The 19,189-nt window shown below is 36.0% G+C and overlaps 1 protein-coding gene across 1 annotated transcript in view; it reads left to right on the top strand.

The window, feature by feature from the left end:
- Positions 1-19,189, top strand: part of PTPN4 (protein tyrosine phosphatase non-receptor type 4) — a 221,241-nt gene that overhangs the window by 28,439 nt on the left and 173,613 nt on the right. Inside the window, exon 2 of the mRNA XM_044913261.1 lies at positions 14,541-14,695. Within this exon, the coding sequence (XP_044769196.1) occupies positions 14,558-14,695 (138 nt within the window). The 5' untranslated portion in view covers positions 14,541-14,557. The remainder of the gene's footprint in view (positions 1-14,540; positions 14,696-19,189) is intronic.

The raw sequence follows: 19,189 nt of genomic DNA, 5'->3' as shown, positions 1-19,189 counted from the left end.
AGATTTTCTTTTTCTTTGTGTTTTAATAGTTTGACTATGATGTGTCTAGGATCTGGTTGAGTTTATCTTTTTTGGAAGTCATTTGGTTTTTTTGATGTGTAGATTAAATTTTAAACATCAAGTTTGGGGATTTATCTGCCATTCTTCAAATATTTTCTCTGCCCCCTTTTTAGTTGACTGTTTCTGAGACTTCCATTATGAATATGTTGGTATACTTGATGGTGTCTCTCTCAGGTCTCAGGCTCTTTATTTTTCTTCATTCTTTATTCCTTCTGGTCCTCAAACTGGATATTCTCAACTGACTTATTTTCAGGTTTACTAATTCTTTTTTGTATTAGCTCAAGTCTTCTGTTGAGCTCTTTTATTGAATTTTTTATTTCAATCATTTTACTTTTAACTACAGAATTCTTTTTTAAAAGATTTATTTATTTGAGAGAGAGAGTGTGAGAGTGGGGGAGGGACAGAGGGAGAGAGAGTCTTAAGTAGACTCCACGGGAGCCCAACATGGGGCTCCATCTCACGACCTGAGCCGAAACCAAGAGTTTGCCAGTATTCTTTCTGCTTTTGTGAAGGAGTGGATTTTCAGAGGTGTTTACTCTGCCATTCTGGAAGTGCTTCCTCCATTTTTTTTTCTTTTTTTAATTAGAGGGTTACTTTTCAAAGATAGTTAACTACTTTGAAAACATCAGATGGGTGGAAATACAGAAATTTGAATCCAACAAAAGGTAGTTAAATTTAATTACTTTCAATTAATTGATACCCAAGATTTTTCCATGCTCTGGTTTATACTTAATGTAAGTCTGAACCCAGTTCACTGCTTTCTTAATTGGATGAACATTTTTATGTAGCAAATAGTGTAACCAGGGCCGATATAAGTAAAGTTTATGAAATATTAACATGAAACATGTTCATCTTTTCTAGAAACTGATACTTTAAGAACCATGGACTAGTTTCCAAGTTAATTTTCCCTTTGTTGCTTTGATCATATAAATATATTTTATTTTCAGTGACATTTTGTTCCTGCAAGCATAAATTATGACATTCATAGAAGGTTTGATTTATGATTATGAAAACTGAGATCTAGTTTTAAGCTGTGCCTTTTTATTTCACAGAATTTCTGAATTGAAAACAGAAAGTTGTTTCCTTTATATTTGGGCTATCTTTTGTAGAACCATTTAATGTAATTATATAAATTATTCTTTGGGAGTAAATTAACCACTTAAAGATTAGTCATTTTGTATTTCAGCTTAGAGTGTACCACCTGTGTTATATCATGGTCCCTAAAATAACCGTTTAAGGTGAGTGCGATTACTTTGACATTTTTGTAGATAAAGGAAATGAGGCAGAAATAGGTTAAAGAGAATAAACATCTAGTGATCATCTTTCTTTTCTTTTCTAAAGATTTACTTATTTGAGAGAGAGAGAGAGCATAAGCGGGGGGAGTGGCAGAGGGAGAGGGAGAAGCAGGCTCCCTACTGAGCAGACAGCCCAATGCAGGGCTTGATCCCAGAACTCTGGGATCATGACCTGAGCCAAAGGCAGACACTTAACCAAGTGAGCCAGCCACCCAGGTGCTCCGTCATCTTTATTTTCTTAATAACAGGTCTTAAGGTTGTAGTGTATAGAACGATCTCTGTATCTGAATTGTTGTGACATCTAAACTGAATATTAAAAATTTTAATTTGCATTATCAGCATTTGCCACTATTAGAAGAAATCAACCATGTTAACATGATGAAGAAAACTGGTCCAAATGTGCATTGTTAAATTAAATTTTGTTATATAATCAGGAGATTATGAATCAGAATGTCAAAATTCTCTACATATTTTGCCTCTTAAGTGGTTTGACTGTATGTTTTTAGCAGTTTTATTCAAGTAAAATAGTATAAACTGTATATATATTTAAAGTATAGTATTTGATCAGTTTGACATATTTATACATCCATAAAACCATCACCACACTCAGTATAATGAACATACTCATTACTCCCAAGTGTCCTTGTGCCCTAGTATAATCCCTTCCACCATACTGCTGGACCCTAGGCAACTGCTGCTCTGCTGTCTGCCACCAAAGATTACTTTGTGGTTTTTAGAATTTTATATGGATGGAATCATATAGTACGTACTCTGTTTTTGACCTAGCTTCTTTGAGCATAATTATTTTGAAACCTGTCCATATTGTTGTGTACATCAGTACTTCTATTTTATTATGTACTAGTATTCCACTTTATTAATATACCACAGGTGAATAAACACGTAGTACGTGTGAATAAATCCATTTACCTATTAATAGGCATTTATTTTGTTTCCAGTGGTTAGCTATAACAAATACAAGTCTTTGTATGGACATTTGCATTTGTTACCTGGATACTCATAGAATTGGAGTAGGTTCACATTTATAAGAAGGTGTCAAACTATTTTCCAGTGTTGTAACACTATATAATGAATGAGAGATCCATTTTTCTCTTGTCTTTGGCGGCAGTTGGTGGTGTTCTGTGTTTTGTGTCTGTCCTGATGAATATGTAGTGAAATTGTGTTACGGTTTTAGTTTGCACAGGCCTAATGTCTAATGATGTTGAGCATCTTTTTGTGTGGTTATTTGCAATATGCGTATCTACTTTGATGAAGTATCTCTTTAAATCTTTTGTTTGTCTTTAAATTAGGTTGTTTTGTTTTCTTAATACTGAGTTCTGAGAGTTCTTTATATATTCTGGATACAATTCCTTTATCTGATATATGCTCCCACTCTCCGGTTAGTCTTTTCATTCTCTTAAGTGTCTTTTGAAAAGCAGATGTTTTAATTTTGGTGAATTAGAAAATATCAATTTATTCTTTTAAAAGTTATGCTTATGCTGGTTTTTCTAAAAAATATTTGCCCAAGGGCGCCTGAGTGGCTCATTTGTTAAGTGGCTGCCTTTGGCTCAGGTCATGATCCCAAGGTCCTGGGATTGAACCCCACATCGGGCTCCCTGCTCGGCGGGAAGCCTGCTTCTCCCTCTCCCACTCCCCCTGCTTGTGTTCCCTCTCTCGCTGTGTCTCTCTCTGTCAAATAAATAAATAAAATCTTAAAAAAAAAGAAGAAGAAAAAAAAGAAATATTTGCCCAACCTAGGGTCACCAAGGATTTCTTCTGTGCTTTCTTTAAGAATTTTTGTGTTAGGTTCTGCAGAGATCTTTGATCCATTTTGAGTTAATTTTTGCATACAGTACAAGGTATGGATTGAAGTGCATTTTTTTTTGCATACTTTCAGCCGTCTTTTGAAATGACTAGCCTTTGTCTACGGAATTTTTGCCGGCATACCTCAGAGATATTGTGGGTTCCATTCCAGACCACCACAATGAAGTAAATACTGCAATAAAGCAAATCAAATGAATTTTTTGGTTTCCTAGTGCATATTAAAATTATGTTTACACTATGCTGTGGTCTATTAAGTGTACAGTAACGTTATTTCTAAAAAAAGAAAAAAGATATCTTGGGGTGCCTGGGTGGCTTAGTTGGTTAAGTATCTGCCTTTGGCTCAGGTCATGATCCCAAACTCCTGGGATCAAACCCCACGTCGGGCTCCCTGCTCAGCAGGAAGTCTACTTCTCCCTCACTCTCTCTCTGCCCCTCCGTCTGCTTGTATTCTCTCTCTTTCTCTCTCATAAATAAAATATTTTTTAAAACTACATAATTAGATGTGCCTGGGTGGCTCAATTGTTAAGCATCTGCCTTCGGCTCAGGTCATGATCCCAGGGTCCTGGGATTGAGCCCTGCATCGGGCTCCCTGCTCAGTGGAGAGCCTGCTTCTCCCTCTCCCATACCTCCTGCTTGTGTTCGCTCTCTCACTGTGTCTCTCTCTCTGTCAAATAAATAAATAAAATCTTTAAAAAAAATACATAATTAAAAAATACTTCATTGCTAAAAAATGCTGGGAGTTGTTATTACTGAGCTTTCAATGAGTTGTAATGACTGCTCACAGATCATTACAACAAATATAATAATAATGAAAAATGTGAAATATTGAGAGAATTAACCAAATGTGACACAGAGACATGAAGTGAGCAAATGCTGTTAGAAGAGTGGTACCATAAACTTGCTGGATGCAAGATTGCCACAAACCTTCAATTTGTTAAAAACTCAGTATCTGCCAAGCACAATAAATGATGTGTGCCTGTATATCTTTGTCAAAATTTAGTTGTCCCTATATGTGTGGGTCTTATTCTGTATTCTGTTTTGTTTCATTCCTCTGTCTTTTTATCTTGATCCCAGTACAGTGTCTTGGTTTCTGTAGCTTATAATGAGTCTTAAAATCAGTAGATTTAGTTTCCCATTTTGTGTTTCTTTTCAAAGTTGTTTTCACCTTTTTTTTAAGAAGATTTATTTATCTTGGGGAGTGTGCGTGTGTGCTCTCAGGGGGAGGGGCAGAAATAGAGTGAGAGAGAGAATCTCAAGCAGTCTCCTCACTGAGTGTGGAAACTGATGCTGGGCTTGATCTCACGACCCCTGAGATCATGACCTGAGCCGGAACCAAGAATCAGACACTTAACTGACTGAGCCACTCAGGTGCCTCTCAACTATTTTCAGTTCAGATCTTTTCATTTTCTATTCAAGTCTCTCATTTTCATATAAATTTTAGAATTGGTTTGTCAGTTTCTACAAGCAAGCCTGCTGTGATTTTTATTGAGATTGCCTTGAATCTACAGATCATTTAACCTGTGAACACAGCATATCTCTTCACTATTTTCTTCTTTAATTTCTCTCAGCAGTGTTTTGAAGTTTTCAGTTTCAGTGCTATGATAAATAATATTGTTTTTAAATTACAACTTTCGGTTGTTGCTAGTTTGTGGAAATATAATTAATTTTTACATATTGATCTTACATTTTGCTTTGCTATAAACTCACTTATTAGTTCTAGCAGCTTTTTTAATAGATTTCTTCAGATTCTCTATGTAGAAGGTTATGTCATCTGCAAATATTGATAGTTTTCTTTCTTCTAATCTCAATGACTTGTATTTCATTTTTTTGCCTTATGGCTCTGACTCACACCTCCAGTACAATTCCGAATAGCAGTGGTGAGAGCTGATAGATATCCTTGTTTTTGTTTTTAAATTTTAAAAAATATTTTATTTATTTGAGAGAGTTGGGGGATGGGAGAGAACGTAGGAGCACGGGGAGGGGCAGAGGGAGAGAGAGAAGCAGACTGCCTGCCAAGTAGGTAGCGCATGAGGGGCATGATCCCAGGACCCCAAGATCACGACCTGAGCTGAAGGCCACCACTTAACCGACTGAGCCACCCAGGCACCCCAGATATCCTTGTTTTGTTCCTGATTTTAGCCATAAAACATTCCATTTTTCAGTGTTAAGTGTGATGTTAACTGTGTTTTCCACAGATGTCCTTTATCAGGTCGAGGAAGATTTGTTTGTCCTTCCTTTGATTCTCTACCACCCATTTCATCTTTCTTGTTACTTTCTAGCTACTGCTGAGCCATGTCATTTGTCTCTTTCTGTGACAGCCTAAACTCTTTAATCTATATTTATGATGATGGAAAAATAAACTGTTTGCCATTTTGTCCTTTGAAGTTAAAAGTCAGAAAGAATGTGCTTACTTTTGCTGAACAGAAAACATTGTATTAACATTAATAGAATTCTAAATAGAAAACAATTTTATCCCACAATTTTAATTCACTAATCATTATGTGAATATGCCCAAGTGCCTTTTCTGTCTCTGAACTATATGTGTCCATAATTTTTATAGCTTGAATATCACCATATATGTTCAGCTCTTTTGACTTAATATGTACAGATTTTTAATGTGTGTAGACATAAAAGATTTATCACAATTTTTGGTCTTTCAGAATGTTTAAATTTGTACTAGTACATTTGGTATAAAAGACAACATTTTTGTAGATCATAATTCATAATCTTTTTTTACTTATTATTTTTTAAAGATTTTATTTATTTTCTGACAGAGAGAGAGACAGCGAGAGAGGGAACACAAGCAGGGGGAGAGGGAGAAGCAGACTTCACGCTGAGCAGGGATCCTGAGCGGGGCTCGATCCCAGGACCCTGGGACCATGACCCGAGCTAAAGGCAGACGCTTAATGACTGAGACGCCCAGGCGCCCCCTATAATCTTTTATTTTTTATTTTTTTTTTAAAGAGATGGGCTCGTTTCCACTGAAAGCAGTTATGTATACACGTATATCAATTTTACTGAAACACTTCTCAGATGAAAAAGGAATGCTGTAATGGAGAATTTTGTTTGAACTTCTGTTTCTAAAACATCGTGGAAGGTTTAGCGTATTTTTTTTCACAAAGTTAGAATTCTCAAGTAATAAAATTCTCCAAAAATCAAACAGAATTATTGCTTTATGAAATGAAAGTAAATGTGGCAAGAAGTGTGAATATATTTAGTGTATTACAAACTAAATCTTGTACCTGAAGATACCATTTTATGGAGAAGTCTCAAGAGCTGATCAGACAGTTCATTTATGCTTTAGGTCTGAAGTCTTTAAGTATAAGTCACCCAAGAAAGTTAACTCAATACTAAAGAGACTGAGTAGTGGGAACAGTGTTGAGATTCTAAGCTAAGTATTTCAGACCTAAGATTCTAAGATGTACAAGATCAGAATAGCCCAGAATATATACTTAATTTCTTACACTTTTCATTTGGTCACTTTAAGGAATACTTATTCACTGCCCAGCATCCTATAAGGTATGGGATTGAAGGTTATGGAGGGAAATACAATGTTAATTATGTTAGAACCAGTCTCTGCCTACTTGGCATTTATGGCTTCTTATGAAGGATGCTTGCAGGAGGGCTACACAAATAAAATATTTTATGCTAGAATGTAAGTTCTATAAGAATAGGGATTTGATTTTTCCCCCCATTGATGTATGCCAAGGGCCTACATCAGTGCCTGGCACAATTTAACAAATATTTGATGAATGATTGAATGAACATATGACTGAATCTACTGGTAATCTGCTTAGAAATTATTTCTGGGGCACTTGCGTGGCACACACTGTTGGTAGAACATGCAACTTTTGATCTCAGGGCTGGGAGTTTGAGCCCCTCATTGGGCAGAGAGATTACTTTAAAAAAATAAAATACTGTTTATTAAAAAAAAATTATTCCTAACGTTTTTTAATGGGAAGGATATTTTTCAGGTTCATGTATATAAAACTCAGTCTGTTCTTTTAAGGTTTTTTTTCCCTTCAAGAAATATTTTTTTATTAAGTTTTTATTTTAATTCCAGTTAGTTAATATACAGTGTAAATTAGTTTCAGGTGTACAAAGTAGTGATTTAACAATTCCATACATCACCCAGTGCTCATCACAGCAAGTGCACTCCTTAATCCCCATCACCTATTTCGCCCATCTCCTCACGTAACTCCCCTCTGATAATCATCACTTTGTTCTCTGTAATTAAGAGTCTGTTTCTTGGTTTGTCTTTCTCTTTTTTTCCCTTTGCTCGTTTGTTTTGTTTCTTAAATTCCACATATGAGTGAAATCATATAGTATTTGTCTTTTCTCTGACTTATTTTGCATAGGATTATACTCTAGCTTCATCCATGTTGCAAATGGCAAGATTTCATTTTTTTATGGCTGAGTAATATTCCAGTGTGTATGTGTGTTACCTCTTCTTCATCCATTCATCAATCTATGGACACCTGAGCTACTTCCATAATTTGGCTAGTATAAGTAATGCTCCTATAAGCATAGGGGTGCATATATCCCTTTGATTTAGTGTTTTTCTATTCTTTGGGTAAATACCCAGTAGTGTGATGCTGGATTGTAGGCCAGTTGTATTTTTAACTTTTTGAGGAACCTTCATACTGTTTTCCACAGTGGCTACAACAGTTTGCATTCCCACTAACAGTGTATGAGTGTTCCTTTTTCTCCACATTCTCACCAATACCTGTTGTTTCTTGTGTTGTTGATCTTAGCCACTCTGACAGATGTGTGGTGATATCTCATTGTAGTTTTGATTTGCGTTTCTTTTATGGTAAGTGATGATGAGCATCTTTCATGTGTCTCTTGGCCATCTATATGTCTTCTTTGAAGAAATGTCTGTTCTCTTCAAGAAATATTTTTAAAAATTTAAAGATTACTATTAATGAATTTTTTCTCAAAGTTTAGAGCATAACATCAAATAATCAAGGTTATTTAAAGCTCTTAATTAGTAGTGTGTAAACTAGTAAGGTTTTATTGTAAGTTATGGGAGGCCAACATCTTGTGACAATCCACATTTAAGAGTGTTGAATATTTAGAATAGATAGTGCATTTCTGTAGTTGGTCTTAGCAATGCAGATTTACCCTTTTAAAGTTAACGTTATCTTAAATACTTTCTGCCCATTATTGTTAGTGACTTGAGGTTGAGAAGAACATTTTGGTATTAATAGCTACTTGAGGTTGTATATAAAGCTTTGTTGTGTAATTTAAAAAGGCGCCCGGGTGGCTCAGTTGGTTAAGCTTCTGACTCTAGATTTCCTCTCAGATCGTGTTCTCAAGGTTGTGAGATTGAGCCCCAAGTTGGGCTGTGTGCTCTGTGGGGTGTCTGCTTGAGATTCTCTCCCTCTCTCTCTGTCCCTCCCTCCACTTGCGTGCTTGCTCACTGTCTCTCTAAAATAAATAAAAAATAAGTCTTTAAAAATAAAAAATTAAAACATAAAAATCTGAAAAAAATTTTATTCATGAACATAAATATAAGGAATATGAGATTGTGAGGATAGAGGGTAGGTACATTTTGTTCTATTATAAGAACATTTGCATATGTTAATTATAATTTTCTACTCCCTTATTATGAGTGCTCTTTGTTTGAATATTTCCTACTTAGGATAGCCAAGTTTAGGTTTTTCTGGTCTGTAAAGAACAGTGGCTTTTAACCTTACTTATAATCTACTAAACCTGTTTAAACATGGAACCAGTAGATGGGTTACTTTCAGGATATGTTTAGCTAAGTATGTTGCCCAAGAGTAGATTTGGGTAGTCCCTAAAAACATGTGACTCAGTTTTCTAAATAACTACATATCTGTGGAAAGGCTACTGAGTGTTGTTTGTTTATTTTTGCCAGAAATGGAAGTAATACCCAATACAGTATTTGCTTAATGTTAATAATTAATTTTCAAAATATTGAAAAGTGCTGTTTGCACTTCACTTTGTAAATAATATTCACAATAAAATTATAATATTTAAAGCATAAAGGGCAGCTGGCTGGCTCAGTCAGAAGAGCGTGCGACTCTTGATCTTGGAATTGTGAGTTCGAGTCCCATGTAAAGATTACATACATAAATAAATAAACTTTAAAAAAAAATAAAGCATGATAAATAAATAAAGCTGTCCTTAGAAAGCAATTAGAGAGTTGTGTGAGATAACATAAACTAGACTATGTAGTCATAAAGGAGAAAAGTAATTAAAGAGTTTTTAAAAATGGATAGTCTTTCTTTGTTCATATAGTCTCCTTCAATGACTTTTTGGAAGTTTCTGTGTAGCATGGAGGATGATCAGAAGAGCCCCCTAGAAATATTTGATGTTTTGCTCAGTTGGGACTTTAAACAGTTATGTTCTCTTAGCATCTCTAAAAGAATGTTTTGCTCTCATAAGTGAATAGAAAAAGTTTGAAGTGCTCTAGGATAAGGTGTCTCTTCTGAGAAAAGCAGACACTTATCTGCCAGCCAGATGTCATATATTAAGATGCTCATAACCTTTCAGGAGTGTGTTTTCAAGATGTATTGGAAATTCTGACTAGACTTATTTGGCTTATTATCTTATTTCTTATCACTTATGGGCAATTAGGTTGTCACTGGCATAATTGTGCCATTTGTCAAGTGGTATGTATCTTTAAGGTAGATAATTTTCAAGACTGTGGAAGAATCTCATATGAAAGTATCTGGGTGAGTTACATAGAAATTTCATTGAAACAAAAAAAAAAGAAAAAAGAAAAATTGCAATTAAACCATTAATCTAGGTTCAAGTGCAAATGTCAGAAGTAAATGTGCCAGTAAATGGGGAAGACTGATTTTGGCAGAATATCTTTGGTATCTTGTCATTCCTGTACCACTCTTTGACATTGGGATACCTTTGTAACATCAACCAGTGTTCTTTTTTTGGTAGCTCCCCCTACTGTTAAAACTAATTTGCTGATTCTGCTGTTACTTATGAATTTCTTAGGTCTTTGCCCACTTTCTTTATCTGGACCACTCACCCCAGGTGAAGGGAAGGCAGGGTTGGGGAGAAGAGAAATACATATATCCATTAGAAGCAAGAGTGGAACATGCACAAAGAGATGATTGTGTGTTGCTTCGTGTTTTCTTTTTTCTTTTTGGCTTTACAATAAGTCTTTGTATTAGAGAAAATCCATTTATATTTTTAATGCTTTTAATGAGTAAGTTTATAGTCTTTATAATAGTTCTATTTGAAGATTCTTTCTGTTTTTTGCTTTGTTTTGTTTTTTTTTTAAGTAAGCTCCATGCCCAGTGTGGAGCTCAGTGCAGGGCTTGAACTCATGATCCTGAGATCAAGCCCTGAGCTGAGATCAAGAGTCAGATGCTTAACCCAGGTGCCTCATTGTTTCATATTTTCTATCTCTGGTGAATATTTCTTGATTGAGTAGTACCATTGTGAAATGTGTATTAGTTTTCTATTGATGTGTAATGAATAACCTCAAATTTGGCAGTTTAAAACAACACATTTATTTTCCTCCAGTTTCTGTGTGGGTCAGGAGGATGGATGCAGCTTGGTTGCATCTCACATAGTTGCAGTCTAGATGTTGACCAAACTTTGGGAGCCTGGGTTCTTTTCCAAGCTCATGTGATTATTGATGAATACAATCAAATGTACGGCTGAGGTCTTTAGTTTTTCGCTGGCTGTCAGCTCCTAGAGGCCCCTTTCACAGGTCATTTCCTAACATGGCAGACCATGTCTTTAAAGCCAGCAGTAGAATTTCTTTTACTTCAGGAAGTTCCCAATTTTTTAAGGGCTTCCACTTAAGTCAGGCCCACCAAGGGTACTCTTTATTTTGATTTACTCAGTTGACTTAGGACTTTAATCACATCTGCAAAATCCTCACCCTTCACCTAATTGTGGAAGGAAAAATCTCATCAAATTTCTTAAGTCTTTGCCACACTGAAGTAGAGGGTATTGTACTGTTATCTGTTTGATTAGTTAAGGATAAGAAAAATAAAAGTTTTAAAATAACATTCACCTATTCCTTCTTTTTAACATTTTTTTTGGTTAAGTTCAGTTAGTCAACATATAGTACATCATTAGTTTAAGGTGTGTAGTGTTCAATGATTCATTAGTTATGTATAACACCCAGTGCTCATCACATCATGTCTATTCCTTCTTTGATACTTTTCTTTATGTAGATCTGAGTTTTGATGTCTATTATTTTACTTCCCTCTAAAGAACTTCTTTTAAAATATCTTGCAAGGCTGGTGCACTGCCAACAAATCCTTCCCCCCTTTTTTTGTCTGAGAAACTGTTTATTTCTTTCTCTTTTGAAAGACGATTTGTAGGATATAGAATTCTAGGTCTCTAGGGTTTTTTTTCCCCTCAACATTTTAAATATTTCACTTTACTTTCTTCTTGTTTGCATGCTTAAGTAGTCATATGTATGCTTATATTTGCTCCTCAATAAGTAAGCTGTTTTTTCCTCTGACTTCTTTCAGGATTTTTAAATCTTTGATTTGTAGTTTTAAAGTGATATGCTTAGGTATAGGTAGGTTTTTTTGACATTTTTCCTTCTTGGTGTTCTTGGAGCTTTTTGGATCTGTGGTTTGATGTCTGACATTAATTTGGGGAAACTCTCAGTCATTATTGATAGTTTCAAATATATTTTCTTTTCTTCCCCTCTATTCTTTTCATATGTCTATTTTACACCTTTTTTTGTCCCACAGAGTTTAGGTGTTCTGGTTTTTTTTGTTTTTGTTTTTTTTCGGTCTTTGTTCCTTTTGCTTTTCGATTTTTGACGATTCTCTTGATATATCCTCTAGCTCAGAGATTCTTCCCTCTGTTGTGCCCAATACATGTCTATCAGAAAGCATTCTTCATGTCTTACAGTGTTCTTTTTGGTTCTTTCTTCAGATTTCCATTTCTGTGCTCACATTGCCCATCTGTTCCTGCATGCTGTCTACAATGTCCATTAGAGCATTAGCATATTGATCACAGTTGTTTTAAATTGTTTGTGATAATTCCAACATCCCTTTCATGTCTGGTTCTGATGCTTGCTTTTTCTTTCAAATTGTGCTTTTTGCCTTTTTTAGTATGCCTTCTAATTTTTTTTTTTTTTAAGATTTTATTTTTAAGTAACCTCTACACCCAATGTGGGACTCGAACTTACAACACCGAGATCAAGAGTCTCATGCTCTACTGACACTCGGCCAGGCACCCCTGTACATTTTTCTTGATAGGCAGGCATGATGTTGTGTTAAGAGGAACTGATGTAAATAGGCCTTTAGTAGTGTAGGGAGGAAAAGCATTCTGTAATCCTCTGGTTAAGCCTCAATGTTTTAGTGAACCTGTGCCTCTGGACTATGAATGTCACAGGGTTTCTCAGGTTTTTTCCCCCTTTTAGATGGGACAGGATGGCTAAAGTGGTCTGGAGTTGGTTATTTCCATTCTCCCACTGGAAGGCTAGAGTCAGCTGGAGTTGAGTATTTTCTTTGCCCCAGGTCACTTAGGTTCTGGTTAACTAATTTCTCCTAAGGTCAGGTGTTGTTAAGAAGAACAGAGTGCTGGGCGCCTGGGTGGCTCAGTCGTTAAGCGTCTGCCTTCGGCTCAGGTTATGATCCCAGGGTCCTGGGATCGAGCCCCACATCGGGCTCCCTGCTCAGCGGGAAGCCTGCTTCTCCCTCTCCCACCCCCCCTGCTTGTGTTCCTGCTCTCGCTGTCTCTGTCAAATAAATAAATAAAATCTTAAAAAAAAAAAAAAAAAGAACAGAGTGCTCTGGTATATTTAATAATTGTCGTGTGTGTGTGTGTGTGTGTGTGTGTTAAATGTTCATCCCCGGCTTAAGGCTACTTTTCTCCATATTTACTGTGGGAATCTAGTTGGATTCCATATTGTGGGAGTCCTCCTATGACTGGGCCCCCTGGAGTTTTTAACTTTCAGCATTGTCCACATTGAGCCTCCTGCAGTTCGCCAGTTACAGTTCAGATTTTCCTAATGGTGTACTGGCTCCCCTGGTGGTTTCTGTTTGTGAGTCTCTCCTTGAGACCCTATGTATTGGCCTGTCTCTTCAGTCTTGGGGGCAGCGGTTTGCCCTTTGTCTTCTCTCTCTCATGAATCCAAGCAGCCTTGGTGATTTTCCAGTCTGTTCTACTTTTTACTTGTTAAAGTGGAGTGGAGACTTGCAAGCTCTTAACATGTGGAACCAGAAACCACCAATCCCTGTCTTTTAATTGGTGAGTCTTACTTGGCTAGCCCCTCTTTGTCAACTGCTAAAGCTGTTTTCCTTATACAATTCTCATACTTTTGTAGCACTGACTTTTACTTATAGCTTTAATCTTTTTGACATGAACAGTCTGTGATGTCAACTGCAGTTACTGAATACCACTGATTTGAACTGGTGTTTCTTTTTATTATTTTTTGCTTACTCATTATTCAAATTTCTTACTACTTATTTAAAAGTTCTGTATACTTGTGTTTCTAATATATTTTATTTCCTCTCTTTAATTGTCTTTAAGAGGGAAGTTTTATGGATTTTAAACTTTGAATCCTTGAATGTCTGAAAATATCTTTAGCTTTATTCTCCCATATGAATGCTAATTTTTTTGGTATGTAATTCTGTGTTTCATATAATTTTCAGAACTTCAAAGCTACATCTTCATTGCCTTTTCCACCCTCCTCCTCCCTACCCCCCCCATTCATTGCCTTTTAACTTCAGGTATTGCTGATATCAGTGTATTATCTGTTCAGATTTTATAGGCAATGTCATTTTTTCCCTCTTAGGTTAAAAATTGAGAAGCAAAGATCTGTAGCCTTATGTTTTCTATTTTGTTTTTGTTTTCTTGAGAATAATAAGAATAATTCTATTAGAATTCATTTAAATTTGAGGATAGTTAAAATAAAGAGTATTATTGTATTTAAAAAAATTGACCAAACTCCCATGTTTCCCCCAAATCTTAAGTTTAGTAAAGGTAAGGGTCCTTTAGAGGCAAATAGTGTTCCCTCCTGTTGCTGTTCTACAGTGTTTTTAAATATTTGCATCAGTGAGTAATGTCCCAACTTCCTAAGGTAGCATATTCTCCTACCCCTTTTTTGGCTATTCCCAAATTTATATATTTTGAATTGGATTATGACTTCCTGAACAATTGTGTATTTTCTTCTCAATGGAACAGTTCAAAATAAAGCTCTTCCAGGCAGTTTGAATTTTAGTTTAAATGATGAATTATATACAGTATCTTTTTTTTATACCTACAGTTTTTATTGGTGTTTCAAAAGTTATAACTGCTTTTTACTTGTGTTAGTTGAAGATTATATAATAACCTTGGTGTTTTAAACTGCTAAGTATCTTCAACTATTTTTTTATTTAGTGAATGTTTTTTTCAACTTAGACCGAGTGTGGACAGTAATGACCTCGCGTTTCCGATTGCCTGCTGGCAGAACCTACAATGTACGAGCATCAGAGTTGGCCCGAGACAGACAGCATACGGAGGTGGTTTGCAACATCCTTCTTCTGGATAACACTGTACAAGCTTTCAAAGTTAATGTAAGTATTTTATGTCTTTTTTCTTTTAATAATTTCTGAGTTTAGATTATATTTTAAAACTGTAACTGTTTAATTGTAGTATAGTTTGAAAAGCCTTATTCAATGAAGAAAGTCTTTTTAGTATATGGGTTTTTAAGCTTCTAGTATAAGTTCTGATTTAAACTGGGTCTCTCAGGGGGCGCTTGGGTAGCTCAGTTGTTAGGTGTCTGCCTTTGGCTCAAGTCCATGATCCTAGGGTCCTGGGATTGAGCCCCACGTCGGGCTCCCTGCTCGACGGGAGGCCTGCTTCTCCCTCTCCCACTCCCCCTGCTTGTGTTCCTGCTCTTGCTATCTCTTTCTCTGTCAAATAAATAAAATCTTTTAAAAAAAAGAGACTTAAATTAAAATAGATAAATAAATAAAAATAAATTGGGTCTTTGAAGAAGTTGACAAATGAACAGTGCATTATGATTAGTGGAGCAGATCAGTAGTATGTGGGTGGTTTTTATAAATGTGCTTGAGGTGCTTGAAAGGAATTTGTTCTCCTAAATAATTTATACATCTTGTTTGTAATCTTTCTTGTATTGTCTGTGAATAAAACTTGCTAAACAAAGATAAAGGACAGTCCTGATCTTATCTGAGTCTTGTCTGAAATATTTATTCAACAAATATTTGTTCATCCTATTTATATCTATCTTTATTTGCTTAACATTATTGAGAGTTTCACCCTGGGTATGCTAACAGTTGTTGGTTCATTTTCATTGCTGTATAGTACTCTAGTGTATGAATACACCACAATTTACTTAATCATTTTTTTGTCTCCATTTACTTGTCCAGTTTACTATTGGTGTATATTTGGATTTTTTCTACTTCGGGCTCTTGTCAGTCACATTACTGTGAACATTCCAAGACAAGGAACACACCTTTGTCGTACACCTTAAACTTACACAATGTCATGTGTCAATTTTATGTCAGTAAAGTTGGGGAAAATAAAATACTAATCTTCTTTCTTTTACCAATTTCTTAAGCTTAAAATTTTCTGTATTACCATATAACACGATTGCTAATTTATCTTTTTTTAGTGAAACTCCAGGCCATTTCACATTGGAAAAGGGACTGTAGAGTAGTACCTTTAAGGGTATTATCTAACATACCCAACTAATGTGCTTTTCCAAAATGTTAAGCTTTAATTTTTTTTTGTATTCTGTCATCTGTTAATAGATAGGTAGTATAGGTTATCAACAAGGGATAATACTCAGTGAAGAGAATTCTTCATAAAAATTTTTAGTTAATGGAAACTCATGTTTTAGGAATTGATACAAGAAAATAAGCCCCTTTTCCTGTTTTTGACTCATTAAAATTCTTTTGGGGGGTTTTAAATAATAATTCTTAATATTAATTATTATTTACTTTTCATTTTAACTTATAGTTTTGTATTTTTTAAAAAATATTGCAGACGGATTTGCTGTGGTTCCCATCTAGCAAGATACTTTCTGTTGGGCACTTTAGTTAATAATGGAATGTTGTATTTTTCAATATAGTAAGCAGTGTACGAATTGCTCTTTTAGAGAGACATATTTAATATATTTATGGGTTTTTATTTATTGTATATATGTAAATATCAGTTCTAATACAATTGAGTGCATTACTACTAGAATGATAAATATTATATGATACTAGAAACTTTCTCTACCATTACTACAGGTCATCAACAAACTTAAGAGGAACAATATGAGAAATTGACTGTTGGATAAGTAGTATATTTATTCCTCTCGGTATTTGGACCCAAGTCATTCAGAATGTCCGAGTTGCTTTGTACTTTTGTGTAGATGCTGCATATTTTAATCTATGCATATGGCTCTCTGGTTATGCCATTTACAATCTGTACAGCATTATGTAATCTAGCCTGCACATTAAGAGGGGAGTTTGAATCTCTGGTATTCTCTGTGTCCACTAAGTACCATTAAGTCTCAGAAGTACCCACTGTGGGGGCGCCTGGGTGGCTCAGTCGTTAAGCGTCTGCCTTCGGCTCAGGTCATGATCCCAGGGTCCTGGGATCGAGCCCCGCATCGGGCTCCCTGCTGGGCGGGGAGCCTGCTTCTCCCTCTCCTGCTCCCCCTGCTTGTGTTTCCTCTCTCTCTGTGTCTCTGTCAAATAAATAAATAAAATATTTAAAAAAAAAAAAAAAAAGTACCCACTGTGGGCAGCTGCTAGTTTCACCAGCATCTCTCTATTCACTGGGAAGGAGAACTGCTCTGTTTCCTCTGGAGATTACCATGCAGTGATTTGTAACATCTTAGCTTTTGGAATCATTCCCTTCCCTGAAAGATTTCTGTACCAGAAATGACATGTTTATTGTTGCCAAAGTCTGCTTTTTTTCCATCTGGTATTCGTCTCATCAAAACCTTTTCTGTATATTTTCCTGGGAGAAAGTGATGTAATAAAGGAGTTGATACAACCTCATTAGTTCCTTTTTTTCTTTCTCTGTTGTAGACACAGGATTGGGATAAACCTATTAGCATTGCTTCAGTTTGAAGTTCCAGTTTCACTGTGGTTTTGGCACAACCATTTATTTTACTATAGCCAGCCTATGGAGTGTGTTTTTTTTCTCATGTCCTTGAGTTCATTGTCAATCACTAAAAACATGTTTCCATTAAATACCTCAGCTAGAAGACTCAAAGGCTGGAGGCTAGAATCATTTGAAGGTTTATTCACTCATATGACTATTACCTGAGACCTTAGCTGAGGCTTAAACACCTATATGATCTGTCTATGTGCCCTGGGCTTCTTCACAGCACAGTGGCTGTATTCCAAAGGTGAGCATCCATAGAGAGAGTGGGAGCCAGGCTATAGCCATATTGCCTTTTGTGATCTGGCTGTGGAAGTCACATAATATCACTTCCACCACATTCAGTTTGTCAGTGCTATCACAAGGTCACACTCAGGATCAATGGAAGGGAAATTTATTCAGCACACATTATTCAGTGTACAGTTCCTTTTTTTTTTTTTTTTTTTTGAGATTTTATTTATTTGACAGAGCGAGAGAGCACAAGCAGGGAGCAGCAGAGGGAGAGGGAGAAGCAGGCTCTCCACTGAGCAGGGAGCCCGATGCGGGACTCAGTCCCAGGACCCTGGGATCATGACCTAAGCCGAAGGTAGACGCTTAACCATCTTAGCCACCCAGGCGCCCCTCAGTGTACAATTTTAAGGTGCTTCATAGATAATGCTGTTCAGAGACAGGGAACAAAGCTTATGCATTCAGGAATTTCTTTTCTTTCTTTTTTTTTGGCTTTTATTTTTGTCCACATTGAATTTTCCCTCAGTTTACTTTCTTAATTTTTAAAAAATTTTTGTTAGATAGACTCCATGCCTAACATGGGGCTTGAACTCAAGGCCCTGAGATCGAGTCACACGCTCTACTAATTGAACTTGCCGGGGGCTCCTCCCTCAGTTTACTCTTTGGAAATAAAATTATCTTAAAAGTACTAAAGCTGTTCTCTAAAGTGTTTTCTTTGTTATCTATTTTTATGTACTTAAGAAAAACTGATAATTTTTTAATGATACCAGTACCTCAGTTGTTAACAAAAGATACCATAAATCATAGATTTTGTTTTCTCTTGAAATAGGGTGAAATTCAGTTAATACATATTTTAGTTATGTGATAATTCGGGTTGATGAATATTTAATTGGCTGAACCTTATACTTTTTTGTCTGTTAAATAATATGTTAACATTTATTATTATTATTATTATTTAGTAGTATAAACCAAGTTACAAAGGTAGGGTTAGCAGGTGGATGTGGATTGAGGTGGGAAACTAAGAGTATAAGGATGGTGAATTTAGCTAAATGTACTTACTTGGTTTTGTTTTGTTTTGTTTTAGGGAGAGAGCAAGCATGAGTGAGGAGGTCAGGGCAGAGGGAGAGGGAGAGAGAATTCCAAGCAGGCTTCATGCCCAGGGTGGAGCCCAAAACAGGCCTGATCTTATGACCCCGAGATCAGGGCCTGAGCCCAAATCAAGAGTCCGACGCCCAACTGACTGAGCCACCCAGGTGCCCTGAGAGAGAATCTTAAGGAGGCTCCACGCCCAGCCCAGGATCTTATGACCCTGAGATCCTGACCTGAGCTGAAATCAAGAGTCAGACGCCCAACCGACTGAGCCACCCAGGCGCCATTACTTATTTGTAATCACTCTGTAGTCATATATTTGTAAAGGAGGATAGAATTTTAGGGATATTTTTCCCCCTGATTATTGTTCATTGACTTTACATATTGTATATGTGAGAAAATAAGTTTAGAGTCATTAGGTTACTTACCAAGGCAATTGCAGAGCCAGGAGAATGTGTGTGTGTGTGTGTGTGTGTGAGAGAGAGAGAGAGAGAGAGAGAGAAGGTCTGTTAGCACTTTTTGTCAACATTTTAACTATTATTGTCATTTTCCAGCCCTACTTAAATTTGATATGTTAGTTCCTTTAAAAATACTGTCACTTACATGTCACTCAAATTCCCTCAGAAGTG

Source organism: Neomonachus schauinslandi, chromosome 3 (assembly GCF_002201575.2).
Source record: "Neomonachus schauinslandi chromosome 3, ASM220157v2, whole genome shotgun sequence".
Lineage (NCBI taxonomy): Eukaryota > Metazoa > Chordata > Mammalia > Carnivora > Phocidae > Neomonachus > Neomonachus schauinslandi.
Note: the sequence above shows the minus strand (reverse complement) of the source record. Positions and strands in the feature narration are given on the sequence as shown.